This window comes from Gopherus flavomarginatus, chromosome 14, assembly GCF_025201925.1.
Source record: "Gopherus flavomarginatus isolate rGopFla2 chromosome 14, rGopFla2.mat.asm, whole genome shotgun sequence".
Lineage (NCBI taxonomy): Eukaryota > Metazoa > Chordata > Testudines > Testudinidae > Gopherus > Gopherus flavomarginatus.
In genome coordinates this window covers 38,180,360-38,206,895 of record NC_066630.1, presented here as the reverse complement: position 1 = coordinate 38,206,895, position 26,536 = coordinate 38,180,360, and the positions used below count along the sequence as shown (strand labels likewise).

General features: G+C 51.8%; 1 protein-coding gene across 4 annotated transcripts in view; it reads right to left on the bottom strand.

Annotated features, from left to right (window-relative positions):
• The window catches only part of NDRG4 (NDRG family member 4), an 87,029-nt gene that overhangs the window by 5,296 nt on the left and 55,197 nt on the right, over nucleotides 1-26,536 (bottom strand). For all 4 annotated transcript variants that reach the window (XM_050922983.1, XM_050922981.1, XM_050922982.1 and 1 more), the window contains 11 exons: nucleotides 19,775-19,880; nucleotides 12,438-12,558; nucleotides 11,751-11,813; nucleotides 10,402-10,462; nucleotides 9,031-9,117; nucleotides 7,740-7,796; nucleotides 6,020-6,123; nucleotides 1,814-1,870; nucleotides 1,671-1,722; nucleotides 830-877; nucleotides 52-87 (listed from right to left, as the gene is read on the bottom strand). In XM_050922983.1, the coding sequence (XP_050778940.1) occupies nucleotides 52-87; nucleotides 830-877; nucleotides 1,671-1,722; nucleotides 1,814-1,870; nucleotides 6,020-6,123; nucleotides 7,740-7,796; nucleotides 9,031-9,117; nucleotides 10,402-10,462; nucleotides 11,751-11,813; nucleotides 12,438-12,558; nucleotides 19,775-19,880 (792 nt within the window). The remainder of the gene's footprint in view (nucleotides 1-51; nucleotides 88-829; nucleotides 878-1,670; nucleotides 1,723-1,813; nucleotides 1,871-6,019; nucleotides 6,124-7,739; nucleotides 7,797-9,030; nucleotides 9,118-10,401; nucleotides 10,463-11,750; nucleotides 11,814-12,437; nucleotides 12,559-19,774; nucleotides 19,881-26,536) is intronic.

The following is a 26,536-nucleotide window of genomic DNA, read 5'->3' as shown; positions in this document are numbered from 1 at the left end:
GGGTGGGGGAAGGGAGAAGAAAGAGCGGGGCCAGGGGGCTGGAGGACTCACCTGTGTGACTTGTGGGAGCCCCCCAGAGTCGGCCATCTGGAGGCGAAAACAGAACTCTGTTAGCGGAGGGCCCCAGGGACACCTGTACTGGCACCTGGGCTCAGAGACCAGCCCCCCACCCCCAGCCCACCCGCTGCATGGACATTTCAGTTGCTGCCGGGGCAGTCTGCAGGGACCCTCTTCCAACCTGGCTGCATGGGGGCACCCAGCGAGGTGGGCATGGGCGCTCAGGAGTGGCGGGGGGATGGACAAGGTGCCCAGAGAGCCCTTTCCCTGCTAGAATGCCCCAGTCATCCGTGTACGGGGGACAGGCCGCAGGGACACGGCGGGGCCATTTCTGCAGCCCACTCCTGGGAGAGATCTGCCGTGTCCATGGAGGGACAGCTAGCAAGTCCTGCTACCTGATTCCAGCTAGCAGCGCTGTTGGGAGAGGGGCATGCAGGAGGGGTTTAGCATAACGGGGGGAGGGAGGAGCTGTAGAGCTGGACTGAGGGGCGTTGGCAGAGCTGGGGCGGGCCAGGCCTGGTGTAGCAGGGGGACTGAAGGGCAGGATTAAGGGGAATTGGCAGAGCTGGAGGTGGGTGCAGGCTGGGCTAGCAGGGGACTCCAGGGCATGACTGACGGGTGTTGGCAGAGCTGTGTGGAAATTCGGGAGAGGAATACCAAGGCAGGCCAAGAGGCACTGGCAGAAATCAGGGGGAGAAGTCTGCACCGCTCTCAGCCCCGACTCATGGCCAGCCCCCCTGCAGTGGGCAGATGGCTGACGGACTCAGATTACCTTCAAGAACGTGGTGTTGATTGGATCCAGCTTGGAGTTACACTCCACCTGTCAGGGAGAAGAGCGGAGCTGAGGAAGGTCAGAGAGCAGAGCGCCAAGGATTCCCACACCTCCATGCCGTATGTTTTTAACCATTGGAATTACACCAGGGATCATGATGGATTCTCCCTCACTGGTAACTTTAAAATCAAGACTGGCTGGTTTTCTAAAAGATCTGCTCTGGGAATTAGGTTGGGGAAGGTCTCTGGCCTTGGAATCTATTAATCGAAGGCTGCCCCACCCAGTGTCTTAAGGGAAGGACTTACTCTGTGTCTGCCTGGAATGGGGAGACAGCAGGGGGCAGAGAAGGGAAAGTGGCAGTGATGGGGGCATGCAAGGGTGCTGGGGGGAAACCCTGTGGAAAACGGGTATTCGTTCTGCAAAACACCTGGAGAACGGGGAGAAGAGAAAGAGAGAGATGCTGAGAGAGGGAGAAGAAAGGGACGTACAGCAAAGGAAAAAGAAAATAAAAAATGTCAACAAATTTTGTTTTTCAACCCACTCGAGAAGAAACCGACTCTCAGGGAGTGAGAGAATGAGAAATCGCTCAGTGGAGAAGAGAGAGCAGGGGTGCAGCAGGGGGAAGGAATCTGGAGCCGGTTTAAATCCCCCTCGCGTGAAGCCTGGTGTATTGGAACAGGATGCCAAGGGTCTGGGCAGGACACAACAGCGCCCTAGGAATGCCCGCTCCTGCCAGGAGGAGGTGGTGTGCTGGTGGCAGGCTGGGGAGGGGTGTCTCTGTCTGTGTTTGGGCATCCAGTGACCCTCCTAGCAGAAGCACGGGGTTTAGCCCTTTACTCACCACCCCATCTTCGGCAGGCGCGTTGTCCCCCACCACCAGCATGACGGGGCAGCTGGAAACACCAAGAGGAGGAGAGTGGTCAGGGGCTTGGTCTTTAACACCCAGCTGCAATTCAGCCCCACTGGGACCAGCGTGCGACTTACCGAAGCGTTTTCGCATTGGGGACAGTCCCAGGCCGGTTAATGTCCAGGTCTCTGCGGCTGAGGGGGAGAGAGGGGGGCCAGAGGTTAATGCCCCAGAGCACAATGGCATAGCTCCCAGAATACCCATAGACAAAGCACGCCGGCAGCTTCCCTGGCCTGAAAACGTCTCTCCATCTGGACACGGGATGGTGATGGATGGAGGTGCAGGAAGGCAGCAGAACCCAGCCCAACTCATGGAAACATGGAGTGATGGTCTCCAAACCCCAGCACATATCACAACGGCAAACACTTGGTACAAGTGCTGAGTTCCCAGGGTCAGAGGGGTTAACGAGACTCTTGGCAGTCTTCCTCCTGCCATTGCAACCATGCATACCCCACATGGCCCCAGGCCTGCGGCAGGGCCAACCCACTTGCCTGACACCCGCTGCCCAGAATGGGGCTGATCGGTTTGGCCCATCACCTCCTGCCCAAAGCAGGGCTGGTTCACATGCCTCGCCATTCCCCAGCCCAGAGCATAGAATCACTGAAGTGTGGGCCTGGAAGAGACCTCAACAGAGCATCTAGTCCAGTCCCCTGCGCTCAAGGCAGGATGACATAATAATGAGACCATTCCTGACAGGTGTTTGTGTAACCTGCTCTTAAAAACCTCCAATGATGGAGATTCCTCAACCTCCCTAGACAATTTATTCCAGTGCTTAACTAACCTGACAGTTAGGAAACGTTTCTTAATGTCCAACCCAACCTCCCTTGCTGCAATTTAAGCCCATTGCTTCTTGTCCCATCCTCAGAGGTTAGAGAGAACAATTTTTCTCCCTCCTTGTAACAACCTTTTATGTACTTTATCACATCCCCTCTCAGTCTTCCCTTCACAAGACTAAACAAACCCAATTCTTTCAACCTTCCCTCATAGGTCATTATTTTCTAGACCTTTAATCATTTTTGCTGCTCCTCTCTGGAATTTCTACAATTTGTCCACATCTTTCCTGAAATGTGGTGTTCCGAACTAGACACAATACTCCAGCTGAGGCCTTATCAGCACAGAGCAGAGCGGAAGAATTACTTCTCGCGTCTTGCTTACAGTGCTCCTACTAATACATCCCAGAATGATCGCTTTTTTTGCAACAGCGTTACACTGTTGACTCATATTTAGCTTGTGGTCCACTATGACCCCCAGATCCCTTTCTGCCGTACTCCTTCCTAGGCAGTCATTTCCCATTTTGAATGTGTGCAACTGATTGTTCCTTCCTAAGTGGAGTACTTTGCATTTGTCCTTGTTGAATTTCATCCTATTTACTTCAGACCCTTTCTCCCGTTTCTCCAGATCATTTGGAATTTTAATCCTATCTTCCAAAGCACTTGCAAGCTCCCATCTTGGTATTGTCCACAAACTTTATAAGTGTTCTCTCAGTGCCATTATCTAAATCATTGATGAAGCTATTGAACAGAACCTGACCCAGAACTGATCCCTGCAGGACCCCACTCGTTATGCCCTTCCAGTTTGACTGTGAACCACTGATAACTACTCTCTGGGAATAAGTTTTCAATCAGTTCCACATCCACCTTATAGTAGCTGCATCTAGGTTGCATTTCCCTAGTTTGTTTATGAGAAGGTCATGCGAGACAGTATCAAAAGCCTTACTAAGGTCCAGATATACCACATCTACCGCTTCCCTCCATCCACAACGCTCGTTTATCTGTCAAAAACAGCATTTGGGTTGGTTTGACATGATTTGGTCTTGAGAAATCCATGCTGAATGCAACTTATCCCCTTCTAAGTGTTTGCAAATTGATTTCTGGATTATTTGTCCCATTATTTTTCTGGGTACTGAAGTTAAGATGACTGGCCTGTAAATCCCTGCATTGTCCTTATTCCTTCTTTTTAATAGATGGGCACTAGATTTGCCCTCTTCTAGTCCTCTGGAATCTCTCCTGTCTTCCAGGAGTTTTCGGAGATAATCGCTAATGGCTCAGATATCGCCTCAATCAGCTTCTGGAGTATTCTGGGATGCATTTCACCAGGCCCTGGTGACTTCAAGACATCTAACTTGTCTAAATAATTTGTAGCTTGTTCTTTGCCTATTTTAGCCTCAGATTCTACTTCGCTTTCACTACCGTTCACTATGTGAGACGTCCATTCGCTACTAAGCTTCTTGGTGAAAACTGAAACAAAAATGGCATTTAGCACTTTCGTCGTTTCCACATTTTCTGTTATTGTTCCTCCCCCGTTCTCATTGAGTAACGGGCCTACCCTGTCCTTAGTCTTCCTCTTGCTGCTAATGTATTTGTTGGCTGTTTTCTTGTTACCATCTAGGCCTCTAGCTAGTTTAATTTTGTGCTGTGGCCTAATTTTGTCCCTACACACTTGTGTTATTTGTTTATATTCATTCTTCATAATTTGACATAGTTTCCACTTTTTGTAGGACTCTATTTTTGAGTTTCAGATCATCGAAGAGCTCCTGGTTAAGCCAGGCTGGTCTCTTGCCAGACTTCCTATCTTTCCTACGCAGGGAGATAATTAAGGGCACAAGAGCAAACTATGTCTCTGAAAAACTGCCAATAATTGATTTTCCCTTTAGACTTGCTTCCCATGCCTCTTACTAACTTACTCCCTGAGTTTGCTGAAGTCTGCCTTCTTGAAATCCATTATCTTTATTGTGCTGCTTTCCCTCCTATCATTCCTTAGAATGAGGCACTCTGCCATTTCACCATCATTTTCACCCACGCGGCCTTCCACTTTCACATTCCCAACCAGTTCCTCCCTATTTGACGCAATCAAATCTAGCTCAGCCTCTCCCCTGATGGCTTTCTCCACCTTCTGAAATAAAAAATTGTCTCCGGTGCACCCCTAGAATGTGTTGGATAATCTGTGCCCTGCTGTGTTATTTTCCCAGCAGATGTCTGGGTAGCTGAAGTCTCCCATCACCACCAAGTCATGTGCTTTGGATGTTTTGTTAGTTTTTTAAAAAAAGCCTCATTCATCACTTCTTCCTGGTAAGATGGTCTATCATAGAGTCCAGCCATAATATCACCCTTGTTTGGTCCCACTGCCCAGAGAGGGGCTAGTCTATGTGCCCCTACTGCTTGCAGCATGGCCTGTGTGTCCCATTGCCCACTGCCCAGAGAGGGGCCAGCCACGTGTCCCCCATGGCCTGTGTGCCCCACTGCGCCCTGCCCAGAGCAGGGCCAGCCTACATGCCCCCACCACGCCCCACCCCGAAGCAGGCCTGATACACAAGCCTCCCACCGCCCTCCTGCCCGGAGCACGGCTTATCCAGATGTTGCAATTACCCCCCTGCCCAGAGTGGGGCCAGCCAGCACACCCCTGCCAGAGTGGGGCCTAGCCATGTGCCCACTGCTCCCCTACCCAGAGTGGGGCTGGCCCATGCCCCTGCCATCCCACCTGCCCAGAGCAGGGCGGGATCACATGCCCCACTACTCACCTGCTGGGAGCATGGCCTACCTGTGTGTTCCACTGCTCAGAGCACACGAGCACAGTGACAACCTCCCCCCAGGACCTCGGCCACCAGGTTCACCGTTTGTTCCCTTCAAAGCTGGATTTTCGGTGATGCTCGACCCAGCTACAATTTGATTCCCGCCCCAAGAGCCCCTAAGCAATGGGGGAACCCAGCTCAGGACCTGCCTCTCACAGGTAAACAGCCCCACTCCAGCTATGGTCCCGTTGGGAGCGGGTGGTGGCCAAGCTAGAAAGGCCAGACATGCTGGGGGCTACTTCCCATGCCTCTGGCTGCTGGTCACCAAAGGCTTGTGTCTGGGAGCGTGCTGGGTGCAAATTCTGCTCTACGTATCGGGAGTCTGGCTGGGGGCAACACGACACGTACCACCCTGGCTCTCAGGGCGTGGCCTCTTGCACCTCGTCCCTAGGGGTCCAGGAAGCAGCAGGGCTCTATGGCTACCCCGATGGGGTCTCTTGCTCCTCAACCAATGGACTGCACACGATGGTCTTGAGCTCTTCGTGGCACCAGTGGAATCCTCCGCTCCACTGCCTGCCGTCTCCAAAAGTTGACACCCGGACAGATGGGGCAGAGATCTCCCTCCCATTCCCGCTCTGGTGCTCATCGCCCTGCCCCACCCAGGCCCCAGCTAACAATGGCCATTAGCCATGAGGCACAAGAGGGGTCACCACTCTCTGCCTGGTCTGCATGGCAGGAGACGTGTGCCACGGTGGAGAGGTGAGGGGCCAGTTACCTGTTGTACATGTTCCAGAACAGCTGCAAGTTGTATTGGTTCACGACACTCCCGATCTGCTGCCGATAGCTCTGCACCAACTCCGTGTTGCTCACCAGCTCTTCCTGCGCAGGAGGGGCGAGAGAAACGAGAGATCAGCTGGCCCACGGCAGGGAGGAAGGGCTCGGCGTGTGTGGTATGGAGGAGGGACAGGCGAGCGGGACATGGGGACTGATCTGAGTGCAACAGGGGTAAAAAGACCCAGTTTCCCTCAGGATCACAGGGCATGGGTGGGGGCCCTAAGTCCTAGGCACTCAGCCCACAGAGCATTCACACCCTGCAGGGCTGTATTTGCAGGAGGGGAGTGCTAGTAACTAACTCCCGAGACTGGCCTCTGGCTGCCACCAGGAGACGGACTGAACCTGCAGACCTGGGATCTGCAATCTGAACACCGCACAGTGCCTGGGTCCAGGACAGGGGTTCAGCCCGCGATAAAGGTGAGGCCACTTGAGACACTAAGAGTCAGATCCGGCTTCAGTTTTCCAAGAGTTGGGGCTGGCTCCAGGGGACTGGTTCTGACCCATCCCAGTAACTAGTGTGACAGGGTCAGGCCAGATGGCTACAAGAGAGTGGTCAAAGGTAGTTACATTAGCTCCAGGTTAAGCAGGTCCCTTTTCCCTGGGTAAGATAACAGGGACTATTCCAGAACACTCAGGAACTTTCTAGAACTAATTAAGGCAGGCAGGCTAATTAGGACACCTGTAGCCAACTGGGAAGTTACTAGAATTAATCAAGGCTAATCAGGACACCTGGTATAAAAAGGCTCTCACTCCAGTTAGCGAGCTGTGCGTAAGGAGCTGGGAGTGAGAAGATGTGCTGCTGGAGGACTGAGGAGTACAACTGTTATCAGTCATTGGGAGGAAGGTCCTGTGGTGAGGATAAAGAAGGTGTTGGGAGGAGGCCATGGGGAAGTAGCCCAGGGAGTTGTAGCTGTCGCGCAGCTGTACCAGGAGGCACTCTAGACAGCTGCAGTCCACAGGGCCCTGCGCTGGAACCCAGAGTAGAGGGCGGGCCCGGGTTCCCCACAAACCTCCCAATTCCTGATCAAACCCAGGAAGAATTGGCCTGGACTGTGGCTTCTACCAGAGGGGAAGGTCTCTGGGCTGTTTCCCAACTCACAGGGTGAATCTCTGAGGTGAGCAAATTGGCCAATAAGCGCAGGACCCACCAAGGTAGAGGAGGAGCTGTATCACACTAGTTTGTGCTGAAGAGGCTGTAGTCTGGGAGGGGTGCCGGCCAAGGGAGCAGAGCACGCATCACCTATGGGCTGTGGGGCACTCCAGCTCTGCATCTTGGGGGAAGACACCCCATGTTGTGCCCTACAAATCCAGCTGTCAATGGGCCCTTCCTATCCATCCTGGTCACAAGCGGGCAAAGCACTCACACCTGTGCTCTCTTCGGGGGCCTGCATCTCATGGCAGCCCTGCAGCTCTCCTGCCCCATGGCAGAGGCAGGGACACAGCCCAGCTACAGACAGGACCAGAGAGGGAGGCATCTCTTGGCCTGTTCTTCCTCCATAAGCCACAGCAGCATGGCCAGGAGACAGCAAAGTAGCCCCAGTTGCTGACCCAGTCCAGCCGTTTGCTGGCTGACTCTGTCCGGACTGTGCACTGGCCCTCTCTCAACCAGAGTCTGATCTGAGCATGGCAGCTGTGAACGTGTCCAGTGCTCTCCCCCTTACCTGGCTGAACAGGTGAGATAACACGGTGTCAGGCAAAGAGCTGGTCAGGCCAGAAAGCTGCGGACAGAGAACACCAGAAGTGTTACGCTAATGCCAGGCACCACTCACTCCCACCCCTGCACCTTCGCCACGGGATCCCTCCTCTTGATGTCCACTGGAGACAGGCAGGCGTCGTGGAGCCCAGTACCTGTTGAGCCAGCAGGGAAGTGCAAACAGCTGCTCCAGCTCCGACCAATCAGAGTAGAAAGGGAAGAGGATGCTCTGGAGCCCAGAAAAATCTGCTAATCAGCAAGTGAAGAGGAAGGCTCAGAGACCATCCCCTGTATCTGGGGAGCCTGCTGCAGCCCAGGGCTGGGTCAGGGAAGAGCCAGATGATGGTATCTGCTGTGAGATGATCGCCCATGCCTGGAGCTTCTGCACCCTGGACTACCAGGTCCATGTCCCCCAAGGGCTGATCTCCTTGGGGATGCTGACTTCTTTAACCCCTAGGGCAGCGGTCCCCAAATCTTTTTGTCTGTGCCTCTCTCCCCCACCTTACCTGGTCCATGGCCTTCCGGGAGCCGCAGTCGGGCTAGGGGCTATGTTTGGGAGTGGGGCCAGTGCTGCAGCTGGGGCATCGGCCAGGAGCGGGGCAGTAGTCAGGGCTGGGAGCCAGAGGCCACATCCGGGAGCAGGCTCGCAATCAGTGTCAGGGGCTGCAGCCATGGCTGGAAGTGGGGCCAGGGCCAGCTGGTAGCTGAGGCCAAGGCCGGACCTGCAGCTGGGGCTGGGGCCAGAGCAGGACAGGGTGGTGCTCCCTCCCTGCCCCAGTAAGGGCTGGACCAGCCCCGCCGCATTCCCCTCAGGGGGGCATGCCCCAGAGTTTGGGGACCACTGCACTAGAGAAGCAGGCACGGCCCCTGCACACTCCCAGGGCAGCTCTATGGGTGGATCTGCAGGCAGGATTTGGCCACGGGAGACTATTTTAAACCCAATGAGCAGCGTTATTCCTTCCCGTTCCCAGCTCCCTCCTCTCCTGAGCACGGAGGCCTCAGTCACGGCCATGCCCGAGGAAGACACTGTGTGGTGAGACCAGGCATCATGGGCTGTGATTAGTTTGCAAGCTCGGAAGCCAGATAGAACCACAGAGTATGTGTGTCCAGCAGCCTCATTAACAAATTCCCTTTATATTCATTACAGCCAAGCCCCGGCTCTCCTGTGCCCCAGGAGACCCTGCCAGTGCCTACGCCCACTCCAAGTGATTTCATCCCAGTGCATCCCAGCTGGCGTCTGAGAGGTGGATGCTGCTCACCTTGGTGGCTGCCCAGTCAATCCAGCCTTTGCCGTTGGGGTCGATGTTCATCAGGACAAGCCCTTCCACCAGATCTGGGAAGATCAGCTGCAGCCAAGCAGACACAGGGCTATTGCTCCCGGCAGTGGTGTGATGGGGGAGGCCTATGCTAGGGGGGGCAGTTAGCAGATGTGTGGATTCACCAAACACCGAGATCCTTTACTGACAGTGACGCACTTCACCAGGGGCAAGGGATTGGTGGGAGACCATGTCCTCGGAGGGACCCTCCCATCACCTTACGACATGAAACAGGCCAACCAGTGGCAATGAGGTAAAGGCTTTGCACACCACGGCTCTGCACCTCTGCCCACGGAGAATCTAGAACAAGGCAGGCAGGAGCTCTCCCAGCAAGGCCTGGGAGCAGGGCATGGTACCGAGATGACTCCGGCAGATAACTGCCCCCTGCTGCCAGACAAAGGGAGGGCATCCACTGCCTGCTGCACCTCCCCGCACTCTGACACCAAGGAATTGGAGGGATAGAAGGAACTGCCCTGAAATGGCGGAGGCCCTTCCTGTCCGCCTGAACCCAGCGGGCTGTCACAGGCAGCTCCAGGACCCGGCCCCAAATGGTCCAAGCCTCTCGTCCGTGTGACTCATGAGTGCCTACAAGATACCCCCAGCTCTATGGCTCCTGAACACCAAACGAGAACAGCACCCTCTCCCAGCTCTCTCAGCACTCAGCCAGAATCAACCCCTGGATGACAAGCAGCTGGCGAAAGCCGAGCTCTGGAGAGACAGAGGTGATGCTGGTTGGATGCGGAACGCACTTTGAAGCACTTGTCTCCTCTCTCAGATCCCCCACTCCTAAGAGAATCTGGTACCCCAAGGCTATGGGCTGACACGGCTGGGGGCTCCTCAATGCTCAGATAGATACTCAAATAGCCACAGTGGCAAAATACACCCACTTTGATTGGCCAGGAGGTTGTGTTCCATCCTATCAGAAACAGCTGTGGCTACAGTGATCCACACATTGATGATCTCCTTTCAGGCTTGCTTACTGCAACTCCTTCCATCCCGGAACGAGCACCATGCCCTGAGAAAGCTCCCACTGGTGCAAACAGAGCAGCTCTCCCTCTGCCCTGGGATAGCTCAGTGGCTGGAGCATTGGCCTGCTAACCCCAGGGTTGTGAGTTCAATCCTTGAGAAGGCCATTTAGGGATCTGGGGCAAAAATCTGTCTGGGGATTGGTCCTGCTTTGAGCAGCAGGTTGGACTAGATGACCTCCTGAGGTCCCATCCAACCCTATGATTCTATGACTTTCCTTGGAAGTGGGTCACACCTGCCCTGCTCTATCGGGTCACTCCAGAACGCTCCTAACCAGGACTCACTTACAGCAAACTTGGCCAGGACATAGGCTCCTGCTCCCACGCCGATTCCGATCACGTACTTGAACCTAACAAACAGACAAAAGTGTCCCTGTGCAGCTCCCAACAGCCCTTGCTAGGCCAGTCTGGCTTTTTAAGGAGCCTCTAGGCAGGGCATGTGGCGCAGCAGAGAGGGAGGGAAACGGGGCTGAGGCAAGAGGAGGCGGTACCTGGGAGACATTCCCATAGGGCCCTGGCTGGGTCTCCACATCCTGGGCTCCTTTCCTGGCTCTCAAGCTCTGTGCAAACAGTTCCTCATAGCGCATAGGAATTGGGTAGCATCCCTTTGAATAGGTTGTGAGCCCTCTGAGAGTACTCACCATGTTCTGTGTTTTAGAAGCGGCCAGAAAGAGTTACACACTGCATTCCTTCCCTTCTGTTAATAAGCCTGCCACCACCTGTCTCCCCTCTTTCGCTTTAGTGGCAGCGTCTGATCAACACAGCCAGTAAAATCAAGGCCAGACTGGTAGAGAATAGGAGCATCCTGTGACTGTCACCGCAGCATTGTCCTGAGCTGCGAAATCCAGCCTGATGGCTGGCACTGTGCCTCGGTGCGAGAAGGCTGTTGCCCACGGAACCTGGCCAACTGCCGTGCTAACCCCCTTGCACACTCCTCAGCCAATGTGCCCCTCACCTCAGGGCAAGACGAGAGTTCAGGCCCCTTGGTGTATTCCCTGATGAGCGAGGCCCTGAAGGAAGCCAGCTAGAGCCAGACGTCAGAGTGGCTTCGGTGAGGTGGGAACTGGAGACCTCCCAATCTGTTCCCCACAGGGCACCGATCAGCTGCTTACTAGTGACCTGGGCTGGATTCAGACCCATGGGCCAGAGGGGTCAGGCCTTGGGGTGCATTTCCAGTCCCCTGAGATGGAGGAAGCAGCTTCCCTTATTGCGTGCCGTGAAGGTGACAGCACAAACCAGCAGCAGGGGACAGAGCGTCAGTCTCTTTTGGCTCTGAGGTGACTCCACACGGTTCTCCCAGGGCATGGAGGGGACTGACCTGTCTCACCAAGGGGTCGCCGAGCCATGGCCGAAGAGCTGACTGTTCTCAGCTCCAGCCAAGCGGGCAGAGCAGGGAACAGGCTGTGAAGCCTGGAACCCCTAGTGACAGGGTGTTCTTAAGTCAGTGGTGCCGTGCAGCCGTGGGTGCCATGATCCCCGTTTTTCAGCCAGGCCCAACCCTGCATTGCGTGTGCATCCCAAAGGCCACATTATAGTTTCTACCTCCCTACGCCCCCTGCCTGCCCCTGGCATTTTTCTTAGCATCCCACCCCTCCCTGCTGGCCCCACGCCACGAGGTCACAGGGCCCTGACACTTACCCAAAATGCTGGACCACACTAGGAAGCATGGCAGCCAACTGGTCCATGGATGGAAACTGGTATCTGGGGGCATGACAGACACACAGTGAGAAATGGAGGTTTGGGGCAAGGCCCATACAGGGGGAGCCCAGGCCTTTGGGCCAGGAGAGCCGAGGCCAGGGCTGGGAGAAGCTCTGGGCACCTGGACAACTCCTCCCCTCCCACTGCCTGGCCCCTCCCGCCCAGAGCAGGGCACAGTCCTTCCCTTCCCCCCTCCGGGACAGGGACAGCCATCCCTTTTCCTATTCCTCCCCTCCCAGGGTGTGGGCCATGCCCAGGAACCCCACCGGTCCCCCTTCCAGCCCCTCGGCCTGGCACAGCCCTCTCCCTATGGCTGTGCTAGGAGCAGTGCTGATGTGCTTGGGAGAAGGAAGCCCCCATGATCCCGGCCCTTCTAGGGGGTGAGGAACCCGACTCCCCTTCAGAAACGGGATGCTCCGCTGGGCCCAGGAAGAGGGAGGCTGAGTCCCAAGTGCATTGCTCTGCAGCACTTCCTAGCAGCTGGTACAAGCTGGACATTCCCGGCAAGAGAACCCACGTTATGAACCAGGGAAAGGAGTCGGGAAATCATACAGAGACCCGAGCATGAAGAGCTGGGCTCCTCCACGAGCAGCATCCCAGACAGGCTGAGAGGGCTTGGGTACCTACCCCTGCGGGAACTGCGACGCTCCGGCCTGCTGCCCTGGTGCATCCACATGACACACCACAAAGTGCTTGGTGATCTCCTGCATGTCCTCGAAGTTGAAGAAGGTGTTGAAGCACAGCTTGTCTGCACATGGCCGGAGGGAGGAAGGGGTCAGAGTCCAAAGGGCAAAGGGGGAAAAAAGATCAAAGGCAAAACATCAGCAACCATTTAATTAGGCCTGGAATGGTTCAATTTTTAGCAGTAAATGCCGGTGAACGGTCAATTTCACCGTACATGCGCAAACCAATGAAAATATTCCCGTTGATCCTGATAGAAATGTACAGACTGGCAAAGTGAGAAAAATGCTGCCTGCAAACAGGGCATTCACACTTGGGATATTTTGACATGTTACTGTAATGAATTGTCTGACCCCTCTATTGTGCAGACCATCCATAATTTCCTGCAACGGTGACAATGTAAATCAAGAAATATGTTTAAAAATGCTGAAGAATAAACATCGACACTGTCCATGGAAATGATAAAAACATACTAATAGAATTCTGCCAAGCCAACATTTAATCGAGATGAAGGCTAAAGAAAACAAATACATGAAGAGAGAAACGCTGAGAGACAGATCCTGGCCAGCAGCTGCTGCTCTCAATATCTAGCCTGGCTCCAAGGTGCAGAGCAGATGTGGTATCCCAGGTATCAGAGTCCTGGATGGGCCTGACTCGCCTTTCACACCCGCTCCACACTAACACTGCTGACATCAAGGGTATTTCTCCTGTTTCACACTGGGGTAAATGAGATCAGAATCAGGCCTGTTCTCTTCTCAACATCTCGTGTTTTTTGATCACAAACACCAGTTCTTTCTGACGGACTTTCCCTGCTATCCTTTACTCACCCATCACTAGGGGAGACAATATGGTCTAATGGTTAGCACACAGGTCTGAAATTCCTGGTTTCTACTCATGGCTCTGCCACTGACTTCCCATGTGGACTTGGTCAAGTCAGCAAGGCCAACATGTTCAAACTTGGGGGACAAAAATCAGGCATCTACATAAATGGCCTGATTTTCAGAGCGGCCGAGCATCTGCAGAGCAGCGTGGCACTGAGAATCAAACCACTCTTCGTGGGGTCCGTCTAGTCATTTGGGTATCTAATTACAGGCACGCACATTTCAAAACTGGGCCCGTGGTGTGGGATTTTCCAAAGCATCTAAGTGACTTAGGTGCACACGTCCCACCAAAATGTTATTGGGCTGAGCGTGTGCTCCTAACACCTCTGGGCTCTTTCAAAACTCTCAGCCCCTAACTGTTGTAAGCTTCGCTTACCCGGCCTGGGAATGCCTGGCTCACAGGGGCTGGTTAAAATTGTTACCATCCCCCTTCCTCTGCATGCTGTTCCCCTCCTCCCTCTGCAGTGCTTCCAAGGTGATCTTCCTGCAGCAGCAGCTTGTCTCCAGCCTGCGATCAGGTGATGTCAGTCCTCCTCCCTCCACAGCCACAGCCAGCTTTCATACCCAGGCAGGCCCTCGGTGACTGCCACATCCAGACGGGAAGCCACCGGGAAGGTCCCAAAGCCCCCATCACTTAGGAACTCTTCCCCCCTCTCACTTGCCCGAGAGAGCCCAGCCTTGGGTTGCTTGTCACAGCTGAGCAAGGAGGACAGGGGAGGACGCCCTTCTCTGGACAGGGCTCCCTTTGGATCCCATCAACGTTCCCCTCTCAGCTCCAGGGTGAGTGATACAAGGTCCCTCCTTTGCTCCCAGTCCTCGCCTGTCTGAGGAGAAAGCCTGATTCAAACCAGAGCTGGCTCACCGTGCCCAGGCCCACAGCTGCTTAGGGACACCTTGCCGGGGCACAGAACTGAACACAACCCACCAATGCCCCTGAAAACATTCACACCGGGATCCCGGGGGAAAGAACAAACCTCTGGGCTCCTCCAAGCAGCTGGGGTGGAGCAGACCGGACAGGCAGCGAACACCACAGCATCCAGCTCTAGGCCAGTGGTTTGAACATGACCCAGGCTGCCGCGAACCCAAGGCTATTCCGACCTACTGGCTGTTCCATGGCCTTCAGGAGAGGCCAGTCTCAGGCCAGCGCCGAGGCCACAGCTGTGTATACTGGGATTGTCATCTCAGCAGCAGGCTCAGCAGCCTGGCCAAGAACCAAATGGGTCATGGAGACTCTCCCGCATTCTTCCCAGAGGGTCAGGTCTCCTCTCCCCGACCCAGCACCCTTTGCTGGCACTGAATTCACAGCTGACCAACCGTCCAGCTCCCCTCCGGCAACCCAGCAGCATTGGGTGTTGGGCTCGTTCGCATTTGCTGGCTGCCTGTGTCCCCCTGTCCTTGCAGTGCTGGTGCGAGCGCCCTGGGCAGAGGATTGCTTTCGGTGCTAGGCTGCTCACAAGACTGGAGTGGGTGGGCAGGAGAAGGAAAAGACAGTGTGATGCATGCATGGGCCCCACAAGCCAAGACACAGGCTGGCAGGTCTGATCTCGATGGGGTCCCTTTGTCTGCCCTCGAATCCCCCACTGCTTGTGCCTGGGGAGGGGCAAACACTAGCAGGCTGATTCGGCACAGCCTTGTCCTCATGTCTCATGGTCACATCAAACCATGTTTGCCGGCTCTGCGCTGTTATACTGGGCAAAAAATGAACCAGACATATCAGTCCTCCAACCTCTCCTCTAACCCCACCCCTCCTTCTGAGGCTTCAGTACAGTCCCTAAATCAGCGCGGCCGCTGCTCGTACTGTTCTTGTTTGCTTTTCCACTGCTGCAGCCTCCTTTAGCTTGGAATCCACAGCTTGCTTGGAAGAAGGTCTCCTCCCCGTTGTAGTCCGCAGGCTGGAGGTAGGCATTGCTTTCTGCAAGCTTTGGGACTGTGTTAGTATGGGAGAAGTACTACTGATTTACACCCACGGAAGTGGTAGCAGAATCAGAACCGTTTCAACCTAGCTGGTACATCCCGCCACAGAAGGCAGCATTCACCACACTGCAGCCACCAGCAAGTCTAGATAGAAAGGGGCATGGTGGAGTTTAATATCAATATGCACTTGCTTCCAACTAACTGCAGTGTGAAATTCCCTTTGCTAAAGCAGAGCTCTCTCAACAGCCTTTTTATACAGGATGAACAACTGATTTACTATAAGGTAAGGAAAATGCCATGTGATTCCTCAACAGCTGCATGCTGTGGTTTAAACAATCATTTCTACACCATTCTTAGTTGAATATATTTTGAAGAAGCCATATGGTGATTTTTAAATATACAAGTGTCTCACATAATCCAATGTGAATGTGCCCAGAGATTTTGGATTTTATAATCCTACACAAAAACTCATCTGCCAGTTTGCGATTTGGGCTCCTCTGTACTTGGCCTATCGCAATCACCACGTACTATTATATTTTAACAGCAACTTTGGAGGGTCTTCACCATCTAGGAGGCGATAATTCTATCCTGGGTTAATTTTGAAATAGAGCCAGGCAAGATTTTTCAACCAAAACTTTTTTTCACAAAAAGATGCAGATTCAGTGGCACCAAAATGTTTCACAGATTTGTGTTGGATTTGCCGAATGGTTTCAGCTGGAAAAAAAAACCCAAAGTGTGGAAAACCCAAAAAAGGCTAGTTTCAACATTTAAAAAAAAATGTTTTGGTTTTTCAGTTCAAGATTTCCCTTAATTTAAAAAAAAAAAAATGTTTTAAAGGGGTCAATACCGAAATGAGCAAAATATTTTTGTTTGGACAAAATCAAAAAACTCTCTGGCCCCGAACAAATGGCTTTCAACTTTCTGATTCGGCAAGCATTTCAAAAAAGTTTGGTTTTGGTTCAACCCGCAACAAAATTCCCCTCGCTGGTTTTTCGAAAGTGCCAGAGAACTGAAAATCTATTAATCTCCCAACCCTACTTTGAAATCCTCAGGGCTCCCTAACCAGATACGATTATTGCTGAGTCATTATTATACTCAGCAAGGCTTACCCTCCCTAGAATGGATGCAACTCTTTGGTGTTGCTACTTTGTTCCACAATGGAATTGGATGGGAAGGGCCTGGATTCTCTCGGAAGGTTAAAAAACGGCAGCTGTTGTAGGGACAAGAGCTGTGGCAGGCTGTAGGGACTGCAGCAAAGCTAAAGGACAGGCATGAGGGTCTAAATCAGGGCAACCTATGGCATACATGCCGAAGGCGGCAAGCGAGCTGATTTTCAATGGCACTCACAGTGCCCAGGTCCTGGCCACCGGTCCAGGGGTACTCTGCATTTTAATTTAATTTAAATGAAGCTTCTTAAACATTTTAAAAACCTTATTTACTTTACATACAACAATAGTTTAGTTATATATTATAGACTTATAGAAAAAGACCTTCTAAAAACGTTAAAATGTGTGACTGGCACGCGAAACCTTAAATGAGAGTGACTAAATGAAGACTCGGCACAGCACTTCTGAGAGGTTACCGACCCCTGGTCTAAATCCTGCAGCCTCTGACCTCACTGGCAAAGCTCCCATGGATGTGAGTGTGAGAGGAGAAAATCAGTTTGAGCTGAGCGGGCATCCCTGGCGCTGGGATGATGTTAGCCAATCAGAGTAGAGAGATTTGTATATTCACAGTTTGAGAAACCACTGTATGGTGCTTATGCAAATCCATGTAACCTGACTGATTAATCAAGCTGCCAGTCAGACTACAGCCACTCACATAGTTAGTGGATACTGCTTGGTAGCCCTACAGTGATGATGCTGGCCCCACTGTAGTCAATGGCAAAACTCCCACTGACTTCGGTGGAACCTGGATTTCTCACACACTCCAGTATGGGGAATTGTGTTAACACAAAATTCTCCCTCAGGAACTGTGTCCTGGAGGCAATTCCATCTTGGTGTAATCAAAAATAATCAATTCACCAGGAGACGGTGATGGGATAGGAAGGACAGGTTGGTGGACTGGGACCCAAAAGACCATGTCTCAGCCAGACTCTTTGGCTGTGTCTATGCTGCAACCCCCCTACCCACCACCGCGGCAGAAAGTCTCGCAACCCGGATCAACTGAGTTGGGTCCTGAGACTCAGGCTACGGAGCTAAAAATAGCAGCGTAGACGTTCCCGCTCAGGTGCTGAAACCGGCGAAGGAGGTGGGTCTCAGGGCCCGGGCTCCAGCCTCAGTGGGAAGGGCTACGCTGCTATTTTTAGCTCTGTAGCATAAGTGCGATCCAGTTGATCCAGGCTCAGACTCACTGCCAAGGGTTATTTTTGCAGCGTAGATGTATCCTTTGTGTGACCTTAGGCAAATCACTAGTTCTGATATGGCACTTTTCATCTATAGATCTCAAAGCATTTTACAAAGGAGGTCAGTCTCATTATGCCCATTTCACAGATGGGGAAAGTGAGGCACACACAGCAGGCCAGTGGAAGAGTTGGGAACCCAACCCAGGTCTCTCAACTCCCGTCCTAGTGCTTTAACCCCTAGGCAATAGCACCGTGCCTCAGTCCCTGCTCTGCAAAATGGGGATAAAGCCCTTCTCTACCTCAAAGGAGTGTTGTGAGGATAAAATCTATTCAGGATTGAGAGGTGCTCATCTATTGCAGGGCTGAGGACCATATACATACATATACATATACATACCTAGATAGATAGATAATAAGTAAAATACATACTTTCTCTTTCATACCAAGTGCTTTACTAACATTCACTTGGACTCACAGCTACAGCCTTGGCCCTTTAAAATGCCTCTGTTCAGTTTTTTGAACAGGAACTCAGATTCAATGGAATTCACCCTTGCACGGCAGGCAGGGCCAGGGTTGAGGGCTCTACAAAATATTCGCAACAAATCTGAAATCCTCAAAAGTAGACTTGTGTAAAAAAAAACAAAACAAAAAACAAACAGATTTTACAGAACTGTCCCAAATTTTACAAAGCACCTGGGAAAGGTGGGGGTTTGCTATAAATAAATGCAAAGACTTTTCACTCTCATATTGCTGCTTCTGTTTTAAGGCAAATAGTTAAAGGTTTTTCAAAAGTCATAGTGTTCCTTCCTCCAAAATCAGTTTTTCTCATCCAAATATGTGAAATTTTGAATGTGAAAAACTTCAATTTTGAAAGGGGGGGGAACCATTTCAAATAAAAGAAATTTTGGGGCCATAAAATGATCTAGAATAAAAGTGCAAATAATTTCTTCTCAAACATCAAAATAAAAACAACACCACCCTTGCAAGACAAAAATGGGAACAAATAATCTTAATTTAAGAACATAAGAACGGCCGTACTGGGTCAGATCAAAGGTCCATCCAGCCCAGTAGCCTGTCTTCTGACAGTGGCCAATGCCAGGTGCCCCAGAGGGAATGAACAGAACAGGGAATCAAGTGATTTCTCTCCTGCCATCCATCTCCATCCTCTGACAAATATAGGCTAGGGACACCATTCCTTACCCATCCTGACTAATAGCCATTAATGGACTTAACCACCATGAATTTATCCAGTTCTCTTTTAAACTCTGTTATAGTCTCAGCCTTCACAACATCCTCTGGCAAGGAGTTCCACAAGTTGACTGCGCGCTGCATGAAGAGCTTCCTTTTATTTGTTTCAAACCTGCTTCCCATTAATTTCATTTGGTGACCCCTAGTTCTTACATTATGGGAACGAGTAAATAACTTTTCCTTATTCACTTTCTCCACATCACTCATGATTTTACTTCCGGTGGGAAAACTCAGACAGAGAGAATTCAACGGGCCTTTCCCAGTGCCACACAGAGTCAGTGGCAGAACTGACCCAGAAGTCTTCACTCCCAGTCCCCATCCGCTAACCACTCCATTCTGTTCTGTCCCAGTGTTGGTCACAGACCCCATCTGTCCTGATTCTCGAACCTTAAGTCAAGAATACAGACTGCAGCTTTATTCCAGAGGTGAAATCCTAGGCCCAGTGAAGTCAATGACAAAATTCCCATTGACCTCACTGAGGCTAGGATTTCACCCCTGGTGCAGAATTTCTGGAGAGCTTCAGTCGGAAGCCAATTGGGCCACCAGTGGTGACTGTGCCATCACCCATCATCACTGGCTAATAAAGCCACTGGCTCCAGTTCATCTGGGTTTGATCTGAGATCAGGGAGTGGCCCTCTCAGATCCACATAGCCGGCAACCCCAACTCAAAGAGCAATGGGCAAGGAGCCCCTCAGCTAGAATCTCCAGTCTCTCCTGGACTAGAATTAGTTTCTCCTGCCCTTCTTTTGTGGATGACAGCCTGACTCAGGGATTGCATCTAATTCCCCCCACTTTCTGCTTCCACAGAACCTAGCTGCTCTCCACTGGGGCTGAGCTCAGAAAACCTCAGAAAACCAGGTAGCAGCCTGTGGCCAGGATGGAAGGGTGAAACTTACGGTTGAGTCCAACATCATGGTAGGTCAGGATGGCTGGGCGATTTCCCTTTGGGGACCCCCGAATGACCACATGCAGCAGCCCGTATGGGGTCTCGATATCATGCTCCTGGAAGAGAGAGATAAGAGACAGGGTTACATGTCACCCCTCCCTGGCGTCACCCTATCACCCAGAAAGGAGGAGACCGATAAAGTTCTACCGGGCAACGCGTACCCTCAGCAGCAGAGCCATGCAAGCCTGGCCATGAATCATTCTGGGACGAAAGTAATCAGTGACAGCAATCACTAGAAACACACTGTGCCTGCAACAGATACACACCTGTCACTGACATCACCACATGTGTGTACACTGCCATGCACAGCACACATGTTCACTCTCATGCCCTGACACGCAGCACCCTTCTGGTGCCCACTCTGCCAAACAGATGTACCCTCACACGTATACCAATGTATGTGCTCACACGCACACTCTTGTCAGCTCTTCCCTCCTACAGACGTTCCCCAAACTGACTCCCATAAACGTTCATAAACGCTGCAACCATTTTGATGGCACTGGAGCCTATCGACTCAAATATCCCCTCACATCCCTCCCAAAGATAGAAAAGGGGCGATGGATTTTTAAGAGCCACGTCCCAAATCCACAACCTCATCTGCATACATGACTCAAACCCAAATCACCAACTGGAAACACACGTGGTCATTATATGCACAAATACCTAACTGGCGCAAGCAATGGGACAGACAAAGTATCCCAAACCATGCCAGATATCCTCCACTGGCAGGGATCGGCAGGAGGCTCTGGATTATAGCAACAAGGATTTGCCTTGCCATTTTGCATTTTTAAAAGGCCAGATGTGGATCTAGAGCAGATTAGACAGGGCTGTCCGGCTGTCTTCCAGACCCAGGAAGGTCTTGAAGTATGCCCCAAAGATTAGGAGCCTATGAATTGTCAGACTGGAGCAGACCTGAGGTATCTAGCCTAGTATTCTGTTTCTAACAGCGAACAGAACCCAGTACTTCAGAGGAAGGCGCAAGAATCTTGCAGTGAAGAGATGTGGGATAATCTGCCCCCCTCACCGGTCTCTAATAATTAGAGCCTGAATGAAGCTCTGAAGAACAAGATTTAATCCCTTCCAACATGTGTATCATCATTAATTCTGATAACTGAAATATCCAGAGTTATCTATACAACTGCTGTTTGATCCCTTTTTGTAATCTTGCTAAATTCTTAGCCTCAATGACATCCAGTGGCAGAGTGTTCCACAGGCTAATTGTGTGAAAAAGGATTTCCTTTCATCAGATTTGAATTTGCCACCTTTAATTACACACACACACGGCAATTCCACACAAATCACTGCATTTCACCCGCTCCTCTATTATTTAACTGTACAAAGCCATCAGGATACAGGGACTGGTCATTCATATTGACTTAAAAAGCAGCAGGCCCATAATATGTATGAAAGAGGATACCCAAAAATAATCCTTTGCCCTTCTAGGGTCTATTCCATCCAAGGACGTCAAAGCTCTTGAGAAACATTAGGGCAACGTTCGCCCCATGGTGAAGGCTGGCACAAAACCACCTGAACTATTTAAATCCTACTAAATCCCTACTTAAACCTCCTCCATTTGTGAATTAAGCTTTACAACACCTCAATCATCATGATCTCTTTACAGATGGGAAACTGAGGCTCAGCAAGGGACAGTGACTTACCCATGGTCACACAGGGAGCCCGTTGGCAGCTCCTGGCACTCATAAAATGCACAATCCTTCCTGCAAATGTCAACTTCATTAGGCTCTTATTAGCACAGATTTCTTGGCACTCCAGAGAGCAGCGGCAGCTTCACATAAATTAATCACTGAACAAACGTTCCCCTCCTTCCTAAACCACCAGAGAGTTAAAGGCATGACAAGGCAGCCTCGGGACACCAATGTTGGACTCTATGCTGCAGTTCTAGCATTTACCAGAAGCCCTAATGAAATGGGAAGATCTGAAGTGGGTACACAGGGAAATAATGTCCTGCCCCATTAAGCTTCTTGAATTAGCAGCAGAACAGTTGCAGAGAAACAGGGCCAAAATCCTCAGATGGTGGAAATCACCACTGGTTAATTTACATCAGCTGAGAATTCGGTGAAGGGAGGGTCATCACAGCAATGCTGAGACACACACCAAATTGCAGACAAGCAAATCTAGCACTGATTCAGGAGCTTGACAGCAGATACAAGAGATTTGGGAAGATAACAGGGACTGGACTCGGGGTTGTTTTTAGTGACAATAATGGGACAATTGTCCAGACAATTACAGCTGACTCATCAGCATGATATCCATGTGCCTGACAAGTTAAAGACCCCAAAGGTTCTGATGTGACCCAGGAACCTCTCAATGCCAACCGGCAAGCAGCACCAAAGGGGTGCAGAGAGGTTGCAAGGATCTCTTGGGTTGGACACGTACATCACAGTCCACCAAAAAAAGTCACGTGACATCTCAAATGAAAGCCAATGTCACATGGATCACCAACATTGATGCGAAACACCTATACAGAGGCTGTGTAAAGAGTTATGGCTGTACAGAGAAAATTGTGTTCTTAGAGTGTGTCTGGGGACTGGTCACCAGCAAAAGTGAAAAGCAGGCTCTCTTTTGGATAAGAAATATTTATCAGGCTGGCTCCTGACGTATAAATTAAGTATTATATGTTTCGCAACGGGTCTCTTCTCACCTGTCTGAACCGACTGGTAATGAAGGATGGTAAGAATTTCAAGAGAGAAAATTAAAACTAAACACGGCCGGGGGTGGGAATGAGAGAGAGAGGAGAGGGCTTTTCTTGAGGTACACATCCAAGGTTTGCTCTAGAGTATCTGAGGAACAAAGACGACACCCGGTTCTCCTTCACCTAGCAAGTAAATGGGCAGTCAGTTTTACTTCATGAAAGAGGAGTTTCAACCAGGATGCTGAAGAGAACTTTGGGTCAATAAATAGACAGGGGAGATCGGGTTAGTTAAGTTTAGGTCTCTAGAAAGTGTGTTATGATTTTGTTCTGTACGGAACCACTTGTTCCCAACTTTCTTACTCACTGTCACGTGAATCTCTGTGCGTTGATGATAAATTTATTCTTGTTTTTGCTATATCTCAGTGCTGTAGGGTTAAGCAAAGTGCAGGTCCTGAGATGTGTTCCTTTGGGAAGAGCAGGCATGGTAATTCTGTGAGTGTCCAGGGGATAAGGGGCTGGACTATATAGAGAACACGCAAACGACTCCTGGGTCCATGTGTGCCTCTTGCCACCTGCACAGAGACAGAGACACCTGCAGGGTTGTACTTGTGCTGCCAGAGGCTGCTCGTGCCAGGGAGCTGACCCAGAGCAGGCACAGACAAGACTTCCTGTTGCTCAGGGCAGGTGGTGGTGAGGTGCCTCCCAACCCTGGGTAACATCACAGTCACTCCTTTCCTGCCCCACTGATAGGAATGTTTCTGTTGCTGAGGAAAGGCTGGGCCATTGCGCTAGGAAGGTGCTACGGTTCATGACCATTCTAATCTCCACCACGAGGGAGTCCCACGGTGCTGAGCCGGGGGCTGGGACAGCCTTGTTTCCTGCTCCCACATGTCTCATGCTGGAGGTTGACAGTTCCCTCATTCCAGTGGGAGGTCACGATGCAGGGTGACGGGGATCCTACAGTCACAGCGGAGATGGAGGCCTCTGAAGACAGGAACCAACAGTGGGAGATGAGCTGCTCAGATACTATAGTGATGATGAGCACAGGATTGGGGGGGGGGGAAGAGAGAGAGAGAGAGAGAGAGAGAGAGAGAGACAGAGCGCGATTACGGGGCCCTTTATCCCTAAGTCACTGGTTCAAACCAGGCCTAGATCAGCTTTCACGATCACACAGGCTTCTGCTGTGGAATCAGCTGGGGAATCTCAGTCGAGCTTAGGTGTCCATCTCACAGACCCCCATGATGCCTGGCACACAGTCTGTCTCAACTGAATGGGCTACGGTGTCCGAAATGCCCTTTCGCATGGAGACTGCCAGACCGGGTCACAGCCCTGCTCAGCTCCATCCACTCCCCCCTCCATCTCCAGCAGTGGCCACAGCCAGCTGCTCCTGAGGAAGGCACAAGAATCCCCACCTGCCCGCAAGGAACACTTCTCCCCATTTGTTACAGGTTGGCTTATGCTCCTGCCTAGAGGTGGTCCCTCTGGGCTGGCATTAAGCTGGTCAAGGCTGCCACTTCCCCTGCCCTTGAAAATTGCCAATCACACCTGCACCAGGATCTCCTTGCCAGCCAATCAAAACACTCCATTCCTGCCTATTGGAGGAGGAGGATAATGTAAGCAGCCAATCGTTGACAGCCTCTGTTGTTATTGGCTGGAACAGGCAGGTCTTTCAGCACCTTTGTCCAGCTCCAGCTCCCCTGTCTGTACCCAGTGCTATAAACAGAGAGGCGGCAGCATTGGCAGGACAGATTGAGTGCAGCCGCACCAAGCCTCTCTGGGTTTTTGGGTCACAGGCACACGTCTGGAAACAACGTCAAGACAGCACGTGCCGGGGCTGCAAACTGGCCCTGGCAGTGGTTTTCCCAGAGCACCTGTTGGAGGACTGGAAAGCTGCCAGATTCCAGAGCAGGATGCCGGGCTCAGGACATCAATGTTCCCTTTTAACGAAAACTAGGGCAATTAGTGAACAGGATCTGCAGCCAGAATCAGCAAGAACTTTTGTGTTAGAGAAAATCATTCTCACTGGAGACAATGGAGCCTGCTAGGAAGAAAGAATCAATCCCAGCACTGGATGGGGGTGAGTGGGTGGGAGGAGAGGACTGGAATAGCACAACAGGGGCTGTGCAGTTAAAACAGGAAGCAACATCCCAATAAGACACGATGCTAAAAGATGCAGTGAGCCCTGACCCCACTCAATCGCAGTCATCAGGAGCTAGAGACACTCTAATTCCAGGTTCTCCCTCAGAAAGAGCCCTTGACCCTAATCCGTCTTGCTATGGAGGGGGAGGAAGAGGAGCCCTTGTCAGACAAAGAGTCACTTGAATGGTTTACAAGCCAGACGATCGCGCATCATCTGCTGCTCCAGCTCCCAGCTCTGCTGCACGGCTGCTGAAATGGCTGAACCCTACTCCTCCCTGCTCAGCATTCATTCCAGTTCCCGGCCCAGTCAGATCCAGGGCACAGACCCAGTTGGGTCTGCTTGCCAGCTCCCACTTGCCCTGTTATGAGCCATGTTCCAGCTGCCTGCTCTGATGGGTTTGCTTTCTTGCCTGAAGTATTGATTCGGGGCAGGGATTAATGGAGGCTTAGCAGTACTGCAGCATGCACCAAAAGGGAGCGGGAGTTCGGAGCTCTGCAATGCGCTGGAACAAACAGGAGGGAGGCAACCAGCCCCAGGATTTGATCTACGGCATTTGCTTCTTTAGTTTAGTCCCCAATAAAGCGCATCAGCAGGGCACACAATCCGAGGGGCAAATGGGGGTCCATGCCCACAGCAGTGGAAAGCAAGGACATCTCTGGCCAACCCTTCATCCGCTGTATCAGAGCTACTCTGCTGCTGTGCCGTCAGACCCATCTTCCCAGGGAACCTGATCTTTTCCATGACTGTCCTTTTTGTAGGGGAGAATGGTGTTAATTCACCCCATTGCTGAGAACCATCCCCTTGCACAGCTCCGGTGTCTGATTGGTAAACACCTGGGGCAGGAATGCCCTATAGCACCAAGCACTCACATATACTAGGATTAAAGAGGGGACCCAAGCCAACACCCACACATCCACACCACACCCAGGGTTGGGGGGAGGGGAGGGGTTTGAAACCTCAGACCAAATCTGGATCCGGACTTTCCAGTTCTAGTGGGTTGACCTGAAATCTAAGGTCCACTCAGGCCTGTGCTGCTGCTGTTGATTTTACAGCTCCGCACTGATGGGCAGCAGTATAAAACCTTAAGACAGATAGATCAGAAGTCCCCAGACTTCAGGGCTCCCTCTTCCATTCTCAGATAACCCCCTGTACATTCTCACTCCCATTAGTGAGGGGGTAGGGATGCCACTGTATTAGGCGAGGGCATTACATCCCCAGCTTGCATCCACCTCTGGGCACCTGCCCATGATCCCAGCAATGGGGGTATCGCCATGCAGAAGATCCTGACTGCACAGTGCGCCTGGCTGTGTGAGGATAATTGGCTGCATTCCAGGGAACGCAGGCCTGGGCTCCGGGATGGACATGGGGAGCCTTCTTGATAGTGCCAACCTTTCATTGCTACTTCAGGCGTGGCCATGCTGCTCAGATCTGTCCTTTGGATAGAGAGCAACAGTTAAAAAGAATCGGGCTCTGGTGGCTTCCCAGGATTGGTCGAGTCACTCAGTGCATTGGGTGCAAGGGAAGGAGTACCAACTAATCATTCCACAACCTCTCTCTCTCTGTGATCTTTGCTTCCACCCCATGCCCAGTGCTATAGGTCTGCCCGCCCTCTGTCACAAAGCTCTAGGGTGGAGGGGTTTGCTCCTTCTCTTTGTCAATAGAGCCTGAGCCTGCTCTTAATCTCAGCCAAGGGGTCATTCTTCACAGCGAGGAGATTTTAACATCTTCAAAGCCGGGGACTATGTGTTTGTACAGCACCTAGCACCAGGAGGCCTCAGTCCTGACTTGGACTTCTGGCACTGCCACAATACTTCAGCACCCGTTGACTTCGACTGGGGTGGTGGGTGCTCAGCACCTTGAAAACTAGACACCAGAGTGGAGGAAAATTGGGCCCCTGGTATTTCTTTGCCGTTGGATAT